The following is a 16,386-nucleotide window of genomic DNA, read 5'->3' on the forward strand; positions in this document are numbered from 1 at the left end:
GCCGCTCCACGGGCTCGGCGCAGAGGCGGCTGCCGGGGCGCAGACGGCGCCCGTGCCCCCTCCGGCAGCGCGGGGAGCGACGAGAACGCGCCCAGGGCTTTATGTTTAAGAGATATGTAGAGCAAGCGGCCATAACAGCGGCCACAAGCGGGGAGGGGGCTGCGCGGGCCCGGGGCCCCCGCGCGCCCCAGCGAGGCCGCGGCCCCCGCGGCCCCGCGCCGCTCCCAACATGGCCCCCGGGGCGCCGCCTCGCTCGCTCGCTCGCTCCCTCACTCACCGTGCGGCGGCGGCGGCAGGCCGGGCGGCGGCGAGGGCGGCGGCAGGCCGGGCGCGGGCCCGCCGCGCAGGAACGCGGGCACGAACTCGGCGGCGTGCACGTTGGGCACGAAGGGCTTGGCGTTGACGTTGAGCTGCCGGCTGAAGGCCGCCCCCAGCAGCTCCTGCTGGGCCTCGGCCTCGGCGGCCGCCGGGGCGCAGCCAGGGCCGCCGCTGCCCGGCTCGATGTCCGCCTGATCCCAGCAGTCGGGAGCCGAGTCGCTGCTGCTGCCGCTGCCGTTCGCCTCCATTTTGTGGCGGCCCCACAAGCCTCCGCGGCCCYGAAGCGTCTCCCAGCGCGCGGGGGGAAAGGGGGAAGCCGGCGGCAGCACCGACTCAGCACTCGCTCCGCCGATTCCGCGTGTACTCCGCCGCCCCGACACGCAGCGCAGTATGGCCCCCCGCAGCTCCCGTACCCCCCCCTCCCCGCGGCCGCCCCGACCGCCATCTTAGTAGTTGCCGGCCGCCCGCCTCCCCGTCCTGCGGCATGGCCGTGGCGCGCGTGAGGACTACAAAGCCCGTCATGCCCCGCGAGGACCCGCCTCTCCGGCCTGCGCACAAGGAACCACAGCTCCCGGCAGCCTTTGCGCYCCCTTTCCGGCCCGCGGCCCCCGCCTCCTCCCCTCAAGCGGTGGAGGGGGCGGGGAGAGAGAGACGGGAGATGTAGTTGGCGCGAAGGCCCTGGCGGGACGAGAACTACGAGTCCCAGCAGCCCCCACGCGGCCAGCACCGACCGTCGCTCACTTGCTGCCCGCAGAACATTCTGGGAAACGTAGTTCGTATGGCCTGAGGGGATGGCGAGCGCTCAGAGAGGCACGGGGCGCAGCGGCTCCTCCCGCCCGGCGGGGCTTCCCCTCCGCAGCCCCGGCTGTTCTCGCGGGCACCATCAGCGCCTCCGGGTGCGGAGGCGCCGAAGCCRCGCCTTGACATGGCTCACGAGGAGGACGCTGTGCTATTCCCTATGGAAGTCAGTGTTCCTGGGCAAAGGCAGCCAGCAGCTGCCAAGATACATTAACACTCCGGATTAGGGCTTTTCTACTGCGTATTCCCATCTTTGCAGGGCAGGGGAGACTCGCCAAGGACCTGAGCGCCTGGTGGGGCCCTTAGAACTGCCTGTCCCGTAGGAGCTGCTGGACCTTGAAGGGAGCTGGGGAAGAAGAAGAGGCTCCGAGGGACACGTAGGAAACCTTGGACTGCATCTCCTGCTGCGGTTATGGGGAGGTGCAGGGAGCCCAGGTCACACAGAGGAGGCTCTGAGGAGTGCCCTCGCATAAGGGCTGTGTCACCCACGGCAGGCCTTATTTTCAGACACGTTGCGATGAGTTGCAGGGTTATTTTGAAAGCAGATAGGCTCAAGACTAAAATAGATGTCCATTCAGCACAGCCCTGTGGTGGCCGTGCATGGGCCTGCGCAGACCTCGCCGAGGTGGCATTTGTGCAGCCGGACCTGACCCGGGCGCCGGGCGGCTCCTGGCCCCCGTCCAGCCACCGCTCGAGCAAGCGCCCAGCCTGGCAGGTAGCGCATGAGTGGTAGTGGAAAACGTGCTCCAGGTGGCTGCTGCAAACACGAAAAAGGTCACCACCATCCCCAGAACACCGCTGCTGCGTTACATGCACCTCTGCTGGGCGGAAGGGTTTCTTTCGAGCACCGAGAGCTTGGCCCTGTGAGAACCAAAAGAACACGAGTTTCAAATACATTGCAAAAGCCTCCCCTGCTTACTTCTCCTTGCTGTGCTCACTTTCAGTTTTCAGGCACACACTGGCAATTTGGAATTACAGGGGAAATTGAGGTGACTCTGACCTGTTTTCGTGTTGTCCTGTTTAGGGATTTTTGAAGCTACCAGGACTTGGCCGTATCTGATAGAAAAAAATATTTTCTAGTCCTTGAAAGTACAACCTACACTAATAATTTCACTGAAGATCAGGCAGAAGCAAAGTATGTTCAACTGATGGTAACTCCACAGGGACAAAAAGGAAGCTCTTGAATTAATGCTGTTGAATAATTGGATAAAAATCCAGTGGAGACAAAGCTCCATGAATTGTGCTGGCAACAGCGTAGCTTGTTATCGTACAGTTTTCCTGTCGTTATGAGCATTTAGTGGCTCGAGTTTGTGAGGATTACAACACTGTGTGGCCAGTTTGTTTTTTAATTTGAGCCTTGGCACAGTGTCTATGTCAAGAAAGGCTTAACTGCAGGTAGGTGCTATATTTTCATAGAAATTAACATTCCCTACACACAACATGCTTAAGGAATGCCAAATTATATGCTGGTCACATGTAGTTAAATATAGTTTGGCATTCCTTAAAGACTTCCAGGTGTTTTTTGTTTGTTTGTTTGKTTGGTTTGTTTGTTTGTTTTTTGTTTTTTAAGTGGAGCTTCATTCTGACAATTCCCCAATTACCGAATTCCCCCCCTTCTTTGCTTTGTTGTGTTGTTGATGTGTTTGATCAGATACGGAAAGATGCACTGCCACCCATTTCAGAGGGAAGCATGGCTTGTGTCGTCAGATATTMCATCATTCCTTGGCCCATACTTATTCCCTACGTACTCAGTAGGACATAAACAATTACTCAGAATTCTGGGAGATGTCAGATGTTCTTCCAAGTGTACAAACCTGTTTTGCAGGCTGTGGCACACACAGGAATTGTGCAAAATCAAACATTTATTTTTATTTTTTTTTTAACAGAGCTGTCTTTCATTTCATTTCATTTCATTTCATTTCATTTCATTTCATTTCATTTCATTTCATATATATATATTTTTTCCCTTCTGAGTTATTGACATGAATCAGCTCCTTGGAGCTGACAGCTCTGGTGCGAAGTAAGCATGTGGAACAGGGCTTCTTGCTTAGTGGTAGCCAGCCAATAATAGCTTAAACCATCTCAAATAACTTCAACCCTAGTTTTCAGCCAGAAATAATGTGAAATAATTCATTACACTATAGTAGTGAAATGAAGGTCCTCCTTTGCATCTTAGTAGGACCAATATTCTGTGCTCYAAGAGTAACCAGGGGGAAGGAAGTGTTTTGGGGAGATGAGGCATTATTAAAGTTACCTCAGTTTACCTTGAGATCAGGTAAGSTCCTGAGCTGCTGCATAAAGGGAAAAGAAAATGTTTGACTGGGATTAGGAGGAGCAGGAAAGGAGCAGGAGTGCCCTTTGTGGCGTAGGAGCAAGCTGAAATGGAGCTGACGTGCTGTGAAGCTATGCCTTGAAACTTAAAGACATTCAAATATACATGTTAGTTAGGCAGTTAAAAAAGTACCTGGATGCATAGAAGTGCTTTGAAGTTGGAATGAGTCCCTAAAAATAAAGCCAAACAAACAAGTTATTTATCTGGCAGGAAGAAAAGGCAAAGGATCTAAGGTAAGTTATTGCGATTAAAAGAAGAACATAGGAAGCATCAGCACTCAGCTATAAAGTTGCTATTTTAGGCGCATAACTCTTACCTTTAGCAAATGTGAAGGAACAATCTCAAAAAGAAATTAAGCTCATCTTTCCTTAGAAGAAACAAATGGAGTTAGATGATTCCCAGAAGCTCTTTTTGCAAGATGAGGATCAGGAATTTGCCTAAATACAAGAGATACACCTCTCTGGAAGACCTTTTTTTTTTTTTTTTTTNTTTTTTTTTTTTTCCTTTCTTTTCTTCCCCCCCCCCCCCAGTAACTTTCAAGGCTTGAAAATACTGAATAAATTTAATTTTGGTTAGGTGTTCAGCAGGAAATTTCATGACTCAATTATAAGACAAGAATATTCCCAAACTCTATCAAATTCTATTTTCAGGTGGTCTKTGGTGACGTAGTGGAAATCAAGAGACAAGAACATATTATGCTTCTGTCTTGTGGCTGAGTTTATCCTAAATTCAGTTGGTATTTGTGGAAACATAAAGGAATATGATGTTCACCTAAGACTGACTGTGTTCCAGATTAAGATATCTTGACCTGGAAGCATCTTCTTTTTCACTATTAGTTGTTCTAAGCCTTCTGTTTAACCAATGCTATTTCAGGCCTATTACTCTCCCTCTGCTGGACACTCACATGATGGCAGCTCCAGTATCATCTTACAGGAAGCCTGTACTTGAAGCGGCATGGGTGGAGGAGAGTCAGATGTTCTTCGTTGGCTTTGATAACACAGAGCCATAGCTTAAGCCTTCCAGTTGCAGCTCTGCATTCTCAAGAAGGCCTCCTTGAAGGAGGTCAGCTCTTAACCCTGTCCTTGTAGGTTGAGCAGTGAGTATTCCTCTTTTCAAGCTCTCTAAGCTTGAATTAAAGCCTTTCTCTTGGAACAGTTGAAGTACATACTGCATAAAAAGTATGAAATTACCTATTTTTATTTTATTCTTTAGATGGCAAAAGGAATACAACAAAGTTCTACACAGCAAAAATCTCTCCAGCTCCTTACCTCTCAGACATGCCCTGTGGTAGGCCCTGTGGTAGTCCTTAAAAGTTCCCAGGTATATCTCAGCTCTGTAGACTCATCCCTCCTTTTTGTTACACATCACTAGAAATAAAGACTGATGTTTATTTACTTATTTATTTGTTTATTTATTACAGGTGCCATCCCTTTTGGTCAGGTAAGCTCAGAGTTCCCAGCTATAAGAGTCTATGCACAGTTTATAAAACTAATGACAGTTGAAAATGCCGTAARTAGCAGAAGGATTACTGAACGTGGAAGGAATGTGCTGAGCAAAGAATGCACACCCAAGGAAGGGAAGAATGAGATCACTTTGTTTGCAGATACACTGGCTTTGCTGGTACTGAAAAAGCTAGTGAGAAGTGGGATCTGTTCTGAAGACGGGGAGGCACTGTGGTCATAGAGTCCTGCAGAGTAGGTGTGGGACTAATGGGAGGAGGAATCAAACTAGTTAAGATACTGAAGAAGCTGAAAAATTCTTCAGCTGTACCTGATCCAGTTTTCCTAGCCYGTGTAAGGACTGTTTTTGTGAGACATGGAACATGTTGATCTCATTGTGCACTGGAAATACTCCTCTAGGCTGCTAGTGCAGGACGTGCAGCGGTTAGATAATTCGCACCCTGTCTTACTGCAGTGACTTCTTTGCATGGAGAGCTCAGTGTTGCCACATCCACTGGTGGTTTCCATAATGTTTTGGGGCTACACGTCCCACCTCACGCATATTGTAGGAGTTTTAGTGCACTTACTTCACAAGGAATGTTTTATGTGCTGGTTGTMCCCAGGGAAGTGGGAAGGGAAAACTAATTCCATGCAGGATTTTCATGTGCCTGTTTCCATTTCCTAATTCCCCCATATTTCAGTTGAGTGAGCATTTTGCCCATTAGAGGTGTTTTATCCATTGCCCCCAGGAGTTTTATAACTATGTTGGCATAAGTGGCACATCAGGCAACTGAAAAGATAGGCTTCCTTCCCCAAACAGTTTGTAGTCTTGCTTTTATGCTTAGTTCCTAGCTGAAGTAAGCTTTAGTTTAGTTTAGTTTAGTTTTTCCTATAAATATTGCTTGAGAATTGAGAGCAGACTCAGACCAAGCCTGTACTATAAGGTTTAAAAGTGCAGGTGAGTTGCCTACGTGAGTAAAACAAAAAARTTACATGTGCTRCTGAAAAGAGCAGTGCCAGCACAAATGCGCCAGTGTAGAAGCAGCCGTAGAGCCAGCAGAATTCCTTTGTCAGCTTAGCTAATGTTGTTTGTGATGGGAGTGCAACAGCCCTCGCAGAAAACCCTCTTTCTCTTGGTAAATGCTGGGTAATTACGCTAACAGGATTTCTGAAGTACAGGCAAGCAAAAAAGCTGGCATGAGCAGAGAAATCCCAAAGCAACGTCAACACAAAGCTCTGTTGTTAAAGCTGTATGKGCTAAATAGACCTTGAGCTGATGCTCTGAGAGAAATGAATTTCAAGCTTCAGGTTTAATTATTGACACACTAGTATTAATTCCTTGAGATTTGCTTTCAGAGTTTTCCTTTTATTATGCCAGCATTGAAATTTGCAATGGCTGCTTTTCAAATTAAAAAATCATTTTTTCACCTTTTTCAGGTGACTGATTTCTGACATGCAAATAATACCAATCACCAGCCTAACGTGTAATGATGTGGCCATGAACTAAAATGGCCMCCAATAGGGATGTCTGCTAGTATTAGGCTTCAAATAAAAAGAAAATTACAATCAAATTTTGGGTGCTGGCAGGAAAGCCTCAGTGCTTGGTATGCCCATGTGCTGCCAGAATCCGGCCTCGTTATGTCTTCTGCTTGTATAGTATGTTTTAAACGCAGAGTGTGTGTGTACAGCTCCAAAACACTCTTGGTATGTGCTCTTGGTATGTGCTGTGCTTATAGCTTACCTGTATTCCGTATGCCATATCAAAGAGTAAAAATTGTGTGAGTTTTTGAAATCTTATGCTGCAATTTGGTACCCAAAGAGCATTTACTGAATGTTAAAGCTGGAGTTCTAGGGAACCCATAGATGCTTTACTGCTTCCAGATGTAGCTAGGGAATTTGGAGAGTTCCCAGCTGTTGGTAATTACTCGATGAGAACAAGGAAATATTCCCCTTCGGTCTTTATAGGTCGTCACTGGGTGTCGCTCTTGAGTCAGCCTGAAAAATTTTAGAAGTAAATTGTTTTTTCTTTTTCTGTTGTTTCTAAAGTTAACATCTTTTAGCTTATTTTATTTCATGTTTCTTCCCATATAGGTCAAGTACATATATCAAATGCAGGTCCACAGGGTCAGCTTAAACTTCTGAATTATATTATTCTTAAAGGACGCATCAGGGAGGCTTTGAACTTCAGCTACAGTCATGAACCCCACAATACCTCTGACACACTTCATGGATTCATAGGTAAATGATCCATTATTACATTTTGAACAACAAATTAGTGGGGAACCTACAGCAGATGTATAAAGGTAGAACGACAGTGTGCTGTTTTAGAAGAGTGGTTGTTTATATATTCAAGACCTTTATCGCTTTTAGGATGCATTGCAGTAATAAGTACAGCTTTTTATTTAAACTTTCTAAGTAAGTTTATGTCACTTAGAAGAAAAATTTTTATTAGCTTTATTTGAAAGCATTTCACAWATTTTAATACAGTAACTTTGTACTGTTCCTGCTACGTGCATAAGTATCACCCACAGAGATAYATAGGAAAGTTAGACTAACATTTTCTATATAAATTTTCTCTCTCCCTTGGCAGATACTTACAATTTACTTTCAGGAGGTATCTCTGAATGTGGCCATGAATGGGCATGCAATTTTTAAACAAAATTTATTACTAGTAAGTGATAACATTGTCAAGTAAACATTTCAAGTTTTTTTTTTTTAATAGTAAAATAATGGTGTTTTGAAGAGTTTATCAATTATTATTAGTCAGCCATAACAGTATTACCTATATTGCCCATTTGGGATTTCTRTGTACTACATAGATACAGCATTCTGCTCTCTCTAGTATTCACTTGTGTCAATCTGAACTTCCTTCTCTTCTTTGTGGAGCTCTGAATTAGCACCAAAMTGCTATAAACCTGCCTATTTAGCAAAATTGCTTTGTTGGAGAAAACAAGTGTTTAAAACATACCTCCCCAATTCAATCAAAAATCGAAACAAAATAAAGTCACTGTCATAAGTGTACAGCATAAAATGAGACAATTAAGGAAAGCAGATGAAGCAAAGATAATCTTCTCCCAAACCCCTGTACAACCACGAARGAAGTGTGAAACTACGATTGAGGAACTGGTTCATTCATCTGTTATAGGGCACATGCAATTTCCCCATGTGATACCACTAAAATAATGTTAGAAATATTCAGCAGGTGGGATTGGTTGAAAGCTTTGCAAGATCAGAGCTGGTGATTTCACAAGGAACCCTGCTGCAGTTAAACCTCTGGGCTGTGGTCTTCCAGGTGTAGTGTAGTATTGGAGCCAGCTGCAGAAGACTAGTATAGAATTGGTCAAYTGGCTTCTTTCTGGAGTAATTAGGAATATCATGCATAAAAACACAAGAGCAATGGGAAATTGCAGCACAGGAAAATACTCTATTTAAGTTAAAATACAGTGCTCTTGAGTAAAGTCAATGGAATGATATCAATGAAAGCATTGCACCCAGCTTGCATATCCTGAAATTCTTTCATCTTAGCTGCGGCTACCATGAGAATATTTTTATGAATATCTGCCTTTCTCACATCATGGCTGAGAACATAATTGTCTTCTCCTTAATTACAAGGACTAAACAGCTTCTTCAAAGCAAAAAYTCAACTCACATAACCTACCAGATGGTGCGTTATCAAACAAATAATATTCTACTGCTAATTTACTGTCCATCTATGCCCTTCTCTTCATTTATTTAGGCTCATGTTCTGGGAAAAAGAAAATCTTATGGATAGCATTTATGCTGAGACTTGAAGCCTTATTAATCTCAACTCACGTGGTCCCTGTAGTTAGACTAGACACTGTGCATACTTCTCGTAGGAGTTCCCCAGGTCAGGAAACCTTGTATAGAAGTTAATTTCCAGGGACTCACACTATGGAAGTTACACACATTCTCTGAATAGAATATGAATGCCTAATTTGGTTCTTTTGGTGTTTCTTGGTTATAAGTTTACAGATTAGAGATTCACAGATCAAAATATAGATAAGGAAACAGAGGTGCCAGTGGCCCTTTGCTTTGGCACAATTTTGAGAGTGTGAATGCAAATGTGGTAAGATGACCACATCTGCTCAATGTGTTTARTGATGGACAGTGGTGAACAACCTCCTCTCAAGTCTGTGGATGCATAGGAGGCACCTCCAGACACAAGCAAGTGGTAAAGAAGAACCCATTTTTACATTCTCTGCGTGAGCATTGACTTCCTGATGACATTTTCTGTATCACCCGCAATCTTTATCTGCTCACATCTTCTTCGTAGGTAAACCAGATTTTGTCAATTCCTGGGTATGCCTTCATTGAACTTGAGGAGAGAGAACAGCCCATAATAGAAAGCTTACAGCTGTGCACCTGGCCCACAGAAACATGCGCAGAAGCCACAATGCCCAGGTCACTCTAGACAAAAAATGTAGACATATATTTACTCCAGAGTAGGAGACAGACTGTTTTATTAGACTCTTCCAGTAAAAACAAGTTGCTTGTGTGTGCTCGGCGCAGTGAATTTTGTAGAAAAATAAGTCTYGAACCTATTCATGTGATCTCAAATTATGAGTCTTTTAGAAAAAAAAATTCTCTAGTCAAAAAGGTAATTGCTGTAAACTTGACTATAATTCTAATGTATCTGTTGCAGTAAGATTAATGCTTGTATTACAGCTTGCTAGATATTATTGGTTAACTTTTTATTTAAGATTTAAGAATTCTAATTCAATTCTAATTGAATTAGAAGGTCAGAAAGTAAAGAAGTTGAAGTATATTATTTTCACTTTGGCAGTCTTTGGCATCTTTGTCTTGGAGGAGACAGAACGCACTCTCAGAGGGGTATTATATAGGTAGTATATGTATATATCCTCAGTATGTCCTGCCACGTGGCTGGGAAGCAGTTGTCACGTACACTGTCCCACAAGGAATTGTACAGGCCACCTGTTTTTCCATGCTGGATGACACAGCTTTAGCATAGTGACAGTTCTGCATTCTGTAAAAATAAAGGGGAAAATACAGCCAATGTTTTTGGATCAAAACTCTAAACTGTTTGTATAGCCCTTCGTTCACGATTAGAATGAGATCTTATTAAATTTCTCTTAAAATCACTGTAACTATAGGGGAAAAAAACAACCAAGCAAGCAAATAAATCAGAAAAGAGCAATGCCAAAAGGCCACACAAAACCTGTCACACTGTAGATAAATGGGGCTAACCTGTAATTCACGAGCAATTTCCCAGGAACTGAATCTCCAGATTTGTCCAAATGCTTCTCTCAGTTCTAAATGAGGGTTTTAGGTGTGTTTTGTACAGTGCAATAACAAAGTAATTGTTGACCTTGCATTCTTGCTGTTTCTCATTTAAAATAACTGTTAAAAAGTGCTTTTTTCCTTATCTATGCATTATCCATATTATCACACATAAAGAGAAAGAGGTATAAAGCGAGTTATCTCAAGCTGCAGAATGAGTCAGTGGCCACCATGAAAACTGAATTGGTCTGATTGTTCTACACCTCCTTCCCCTATTTTTTTAATCTAATTTCCCTTGGTGTCTGGACTTAACTAAAAAGAACAAAAAGTAAACACTGAATAGTTTGCATATTACAGGAAAACATATTTAATGTGACCCATCATCTTGAGGGAAAAAAAAAAAATCTGAAGACGAGAACAGATATTACTGACTCAACTTTGGGGATCCTCTTGCTTTTCTACAATTTAGCACCTGCTCGAGAAATGTCTTCTATAAATAGCAGTTTTCTGTTTCAGACAGAATTTAAATTGAAGAGTATCTTTGTGCAGCTGGTCAGTCTTTCTACAACCTCGTATTGCCAAAAAAAGGAGCTGTAATTCTTCAGGGGCCACAGGGTGAAATGCTTTTTATTGAACAAGATACCCATGTTGTAGAGCTGTGATCGATATCTAGCCACTGTTACCAGCAGTTCTTGGAACTGCTACAAGTGAGAACAGAAAAGCCCCTGTAGATGGTCCTCGCTCTTTCACTGCTCCTGTGGTGGCTKTCCAGGTTTCCATAATCACTGACTCCGATGGCACAGTGCCCCCCGAGCGAGTACTTTGACAACCTGCTCTTCTCGTGTAAGCCTTGTCACCTCCGCTGCGCCGGGACACCGCCGCGGCCCTGCGAGCAGCACTGCCATAAGGGTAAGTAGCATTTCAGTAGTGCTTTGTGACCGGGCAGGGCTTTTCATGTGGCCTTTTAGAGAGATTTGTAAGCATGCTTTACATGTCAAACCTGGTAGATGTTTATCAGAATAAGTATATTGGCTCAGCAATGACGAAGACATAGATCACACATGTTTATCATGTATATCATGTATCCTTTTCAAGTACTAACTGTGTTAGGAGGAGGAAGTTTTTAAGCTCTCAAGCTGTCCCTCAATGGAAAGAGGAAGTGCTCCTTTGATATGTATGTTTGAGCTATTGGGCATGTATTTACTGTTTATTATTTTTTTGCCATGACCATAATGTATTCCTTTTATTTCACAAGGTACCGAATCAGGTGGAGTTCTTTGGATTTATTTGGGCATAGGAGTAATTTTAGTGCTCACTCTGTTCCTCTTAATGGTCTTGTTTAAACGGAAGCACCTAAAGCAACTAAAAGAAAAACTGAAATACACAGGTGAATAAATGCAATTCTTTATCACATACTTTTTGATCATTTTCCATTTTAGCTCTGTGAATTTTACCTACATGTTATAATCCAGATTCTCATAGCTGGCTTTAGATTCTCTATTATTCCACAAATAATCCCAACAGAGTTACAAAGTTATTAGGGAGTACAATATCCAGAGGGATCGCTTGTAAAAGGAGCCATCTACTGTCTGTTGGCTCTGGATCACGTCAGGATTGTACTTCACTGCATGTTTACATTTGGCTTATTGTTAATGTTTGAGAAATCATTTAGGAGCCCTCACTAGCAATGATCTTTGTAAGGATTTGATTTTCTTCCTACTGAAAGCAAAAGGAATTCTGCCTAGAGGATAAGCATTCAAWATTTGTAGAGCTTGAAAATAAATTTACTTAATCTACCCTCTGATAACCGTATGACATATTTTTTGAAAGTTTAAAAACTGAGCTATTCTTATGTTTGTCTTTGCAGTATTTGTAGAAAATAAGGCATTTCTCAGCCTGTAAGCAATACGCACTGAGAAAATAAACGTTAGATTGYGTGGGTGGCTGTGGTGGAGCGCGGGGGGAGGCTTTGCTAGGCGAGGAGGTTACGGTGGGACAGCGCGGGGACGCGCGCGCCACTAACGCCTGTGTTGGCAGAGCCCTGCGCGGAGCCGCGCGCCGCCGCGCGCTCCTACTCGGTGCAGGAGTGCACCTGCAGCGACTGCGGCCCGCGCCAGCCTCTGCCCGCCACCGAGGAAGGAGCCGCCGCGCTCGTCACCACCAAGTCCTCTGATGACTGCAGCTACGTTCTTGGCGCAGGCTGACCATGCGCCATCTTCGTATTTACTCCAGCACAGCTTGCGGAGCAGCCCAGCACGTCAGGCTTTGCGTGCTGTGTACAACAGCCCTTGATACTGTTGTATTATTTCAAGTTCTACTCTTTGTTCAAGTATTTCTACATTATTGTCAGGTGCCTTATTATCGGAATTAGTAAGTTTTGGAAGCCTCTGTTTGGAATCTCTCTCTGCCTTTGGAGACTGTATTTACTTGGCGTGTTATATTTACTCATCTGTTTGCGTAGCTGGATAGATACGGGCCCCACCAATAAACAAGTTTTCAAATATGTGTTTTATAACAAGCTCCACGGCTATGCTTGAACCAGGACTGTCATGATGAGGCGGAGAGGGGGACGTGGGGGGATGCGGGGTCCCTCCCAGCCCGCGTTTAACCCCAACGTCTCTACTGGCGAAGGGACTCTCCCGCCTGCGCGCCGGAGGGGCCCCGTGAGGGCGCCCGTGCCCGCGCGCCCCGAGAGACCCCGTGCGCGCCCCGTGAGGCGGCAGGCGGCGGCGCGGGCCCTATTTACCTTCCGGGGCGGCGGGGCCGGTTCCGGGGCGGGGCGTGCGCCGTGACCGGGCCGCCTCAGCGGGAGGAGGGCGGCGGGCCTGGCGGCGGGCTCGGGCGCCCGGCGGCCACCATGAGTGGTGAGTGGGGGGCTCCGTCCCGCCCCGCGGCCCCCTTCCCTCCGCGCTTCCCCGCGGGCGCCCGCCTCGCCCGGCGGCGGCGCGTGGGTTGGAGCCGCGGCGCGAGGGGGCCGCGGGGCCGCGCGGGGAGACGCGCGCGGGTCCCGCCGTGCGCGGCCCCGGCTCGCCTGGCGCCCCGGGAGCCGCTGGACGGAGCCGCTGGACGGAGCCCCGCGAGGGCGGCGAGCGCTGCGCGCGGCTCGGGTGGCCCAGACAACAGGTTTTCCTTGGAAAATCCTTGGCGTGGCCCCGCTCTTCCCGTGGACGTGTCGTCGTCGAGTGTGAGAGCGCTGCCTTGGCACAGCTGAGAACCGGGTTTTCAGGGGATTTTCTCCCACCTCGATGTAACACGTAGTGAGAGTTGTCAAAACCAGTAGGAAAATCTGAAGAGTTAACTGGAGGAGCTAAACGCAGTGGTGTTTTAGTGAATAACATTCAGCTGCGAAAAATGAAACTCAGCAAAAAGGAAAGTGAGTTGAATTTGCGCTTGAWTTTTTCTGTTTTGTTCTGACCTTTGTGGTGAGAAGACAGCGATATTCAAAGGCTCCCATGGGAAGAGAGGCAACTGCTTGTAGGAAAACTGCTAATCAGCATTGCAGAAAATGTGAATAAGGGTGTTACTGTTCAAACTGTGGAAAGAAATCTTTTGTAAGGCTTCAGACTTGAACATTATTTATAGACCAAATCCTACTTTTGGTGGTTTTAGGAGTCAGCATTTYCCCTGTATGCAGGATTGCAGCCCTTCAAAGATTGGCTCCAAACTAGTACTGGCCTTGTGCAAATTTGTGCCAACTAGTGCTTACCGTTTTTTAGGAGACTTGTTTGGATTTTGTTTTGTGATTTAAGAGCCAAAACACATAGCATAGAGCCTCATCATKTAGTTATTTTTAAAATCATAGAATCATAGAATGCTTGAAGTTGGAAGGGACCTCTAGAGGTTATCTAGTCCAACCACCCCTGCACACGCAGGGTCACCCAGAGCACGGGGYGCAGGGCTGCATCCAAGCRGGTTTTGAAGATCTCCAGAGAAGGAGACTCCACCACCCCTCTGGGCAGCCTGTTCCAGGGCTCTGTCACCCTCACTGTCAAGAAGTGTTTTCTCAAGTTCCTGTGGAACTTTTGGTGCCTCAGCTTGTGGCTGTTTCCTCTAGTCCTGTCGCTGGCCACCACTGAAAAGAGGCCGCCCCCTCCTCCTCACTGCYTCCCTTGAGGTATCTMTAGACACTGATCAGGTCCCCCCTCAGCCTCSTCTTCTCCAGGCTGAACAGGCCCAGCTCCCTCAGCYTTTGCTCACAGGGCAGATGTTCCAGGCYCCTGATCATCCTGGTAGCCCTGCGCTGGACTCTCTCCAGCAGCTCCACATCCCTCTTGTMCTGGGGAGCCCAGRACTGSACACAGTCTCCAGATGTGGCCTCACCAGGGCTGTGTAKAGGGGGAYGATCACYTCCCTCGACCTGCTGGAGACRCTCTTCTTAATGCACCCYAGGATCCCGTTGGCCTTCTTGGCCACCAGGGCACACTGCTGCCTCATGGTCATCTTGTCATCCACCACGACGCCCRGRTCCCTCTCTGTGTGGCTCCTCTCCAGCAGGTCAACCCCTAATCTGTACCRGTGGACAGCTTTAATTATTTWTAACTAACAAGGAGATGTAGAATGAAGTGAAGAGAAATAATTCAATTACTTAAAAATAATAATGTCCACTATGGCATTAAGGATAGTASTCGATTTGCTTGCTGGCCTGCCTGTGTGTCATCCTTGCCAAGAGCTTTATGGCTTTTCTAACAGTTCTGACTAAACAGTTGAGATGGTATAGAGTGCTAATTTTACCCTTTCGTGACCTATGCTGTTCTCCAATTTAGTAAAATTAATCTAGAGTAACGTATATGGAATAGGTGAAGAGGACAGAGAAATGTGTATGTTTATGCTCCTTCCAGGTGAAGAATGATAATGATGTCATCACCAAACTTAACCTCCCTTTTTTTCTATGGCTCAAACAGCATTGTCTGCACTTGCTCCTTTTCCCAATATTAGCCCTTAAAGTAAAAGTAAAGGCAGGAGGCCTTCCTACCTTAAAAGCTATAGCTATTTTAAACATAGTTGCAATATTTTTTTTCTAGTGGATGTAAAATCAATTTCCCTTTCATTGCCATATTACTTAGTATTACTTATTTCTTATTACTTTTCTCGTTACTTGTTATTCTTTACTTACTACTTATTTCTTATGGATTAACCCAGACATATACGGACTTTTCACAGCCAACCTGGCGATGTCTTTCAGCATACTTATTCTTAAAAATACTCAGTGGAATTAATAGTGTTATCTGTTAACACAGAATGTTCTATTTCACTGTTTTTTGCCTGAACTGGTATATTTGGTGGAAATGATCGCTCTTACCAGCCGTATCCAAGTTTTAGGATCAGGAAGGCCTGATCCTAACCCAGGAAGGGGTTGCCCGAAAGGAAGTAGCCACCTTCTCTGGGGCCAGGGGAAGGCACTGTGAGTACAGTAGCACCAAAGGTTAATTACACCTAARTTAGAGGGAGTCAGTGCTGATCAAGTCCTCACCTTCTCTTTCACTTCAGAATATACTGAATATAGGTGAAAATGCAGTCTTGAGAATCCGGTGTGTTGTTGCCAGCTTTGAAAATCTTGTAAAACAAGGAAAATATTGTTAATGCAGCGTCAGGGTTGGGTTGTAAACCCAACATCAGGTATTTGTATGGGTATACATACTACATATGAGTATGAGGTAGTATTTGAATCAGTTTGTGTTTCTGTTGTATTTTAGACTTGCACCCTCAGATCCTGTGTGAGAGAAAGCAGTTATAGTCTGAAAAGAGTTAGGCTGCAAGTGCAGAAGAGCAGCCTGAGACCTTTCTTCTAACTTCTCTGTGTGTGGAGATGAAATTAGATGAAATTTGTTTTTTTTCCTCTTCCTTGTATAAGCATTTCTTCTGCCATAGGTGTGGATATTTCTATCACAGTATGGGCAGAAGTGCATTCTAAAACTAAGGAAACAGACTGCGAGCCTCAGAAAGTGTCAAGCGTTTGGCTGAATGGATGTAGTTTGGAAGAGTTTAGGTTTCTTAATTTTTGTACTTTATTCTTATGCTTCCATAATTGTTTATAGTCTTACGCATGAACTTCCTTTTTTTTTTTTTTTTTTGTAATAATGTAATAGTTTAAAAATAGTTCCCTCTTTAAGTGTCTAATGCTATTTTCCTGGAGTACGTATTTCATTCTCATGTGTGTTACTGCACTTGATACTGCTGTTTTGAATTTGTAAAAGGGTAGTTTGATCGGTTTATGATGGAGAATTAGTCTTGAAATCAGAT

At 45.2% G+C, this 16,386-nt stretch overlaps 2 protein-coding genes across 2 annotated transcripts in view; both read left to right on the plus strand.

Moving 5' to 3' along the window:
• Window positions 1–4,504: 4,504 nt before the first annotated feature.
• On the plus strand, window positions 4,505–12,649 carry TNFRSF17 (TNF receptor superfamily member 17). Its single transcript, XM_026042963.1, has 7 exons — window positions 4,505–4,544; window positions 4,661–4,768; window positions 4,869–4,888; window positions 6,979–7,125; window positions 10,919–11,055; window positions 11,402–11,533; window positions 12,184–12,649. Exons 5-7 carry the CDS (start codon window positions 10,941–10,943, stop codon window positions 12,348–12,350), a joined length of 414 nt encoding a protein of 137 aa, XP_025898748.1. The 5' UTR covers window positions 4,505–4,544; window positions 4,661–4,768; window positions 4,869–4,888; window positions 6,979–7,125; window positions 10,919–10,940; the 3' UTR covers window positions 12,351–12,649.
• Window positions 12,650–12,994: 345 nt separating this feature from the next.
• The window catches only part of SNX29 (sorting nexin 29), a 105,999-nt gene continuing 102,607 nt past the window's right edge, over window positions 12,995–16,386 (plus strand). Inside the window, exon 1 of the mRNA XM_026042953.1 lies at window positions 12,995–13,010. Coding sequence (XP_025898738.1) covers window positions 13,004–13,010 — 7 coding nt within the window. The 5' untranslated portion in view covers window positions 12,995–13,003. The remainder of the gene's footprint in view (window positions 13,011–16,386) is intronic.

This window comes from Nothoprocta perdicaria, unplaced genomic scaffold (genome assembly GCF_003342845.1).
Source record: "Nothoprocta perdicaria isolate Ctin4 unplaced genomic scaffold, notPer1 scaffold_319, whole genome shotgun sequence".
NCBI lineage: Eukaryota > Metazoa > Chordata > Aves > Tinamiformes > Tinamidae > Nothoprocta > Nothoprocta perdicaria.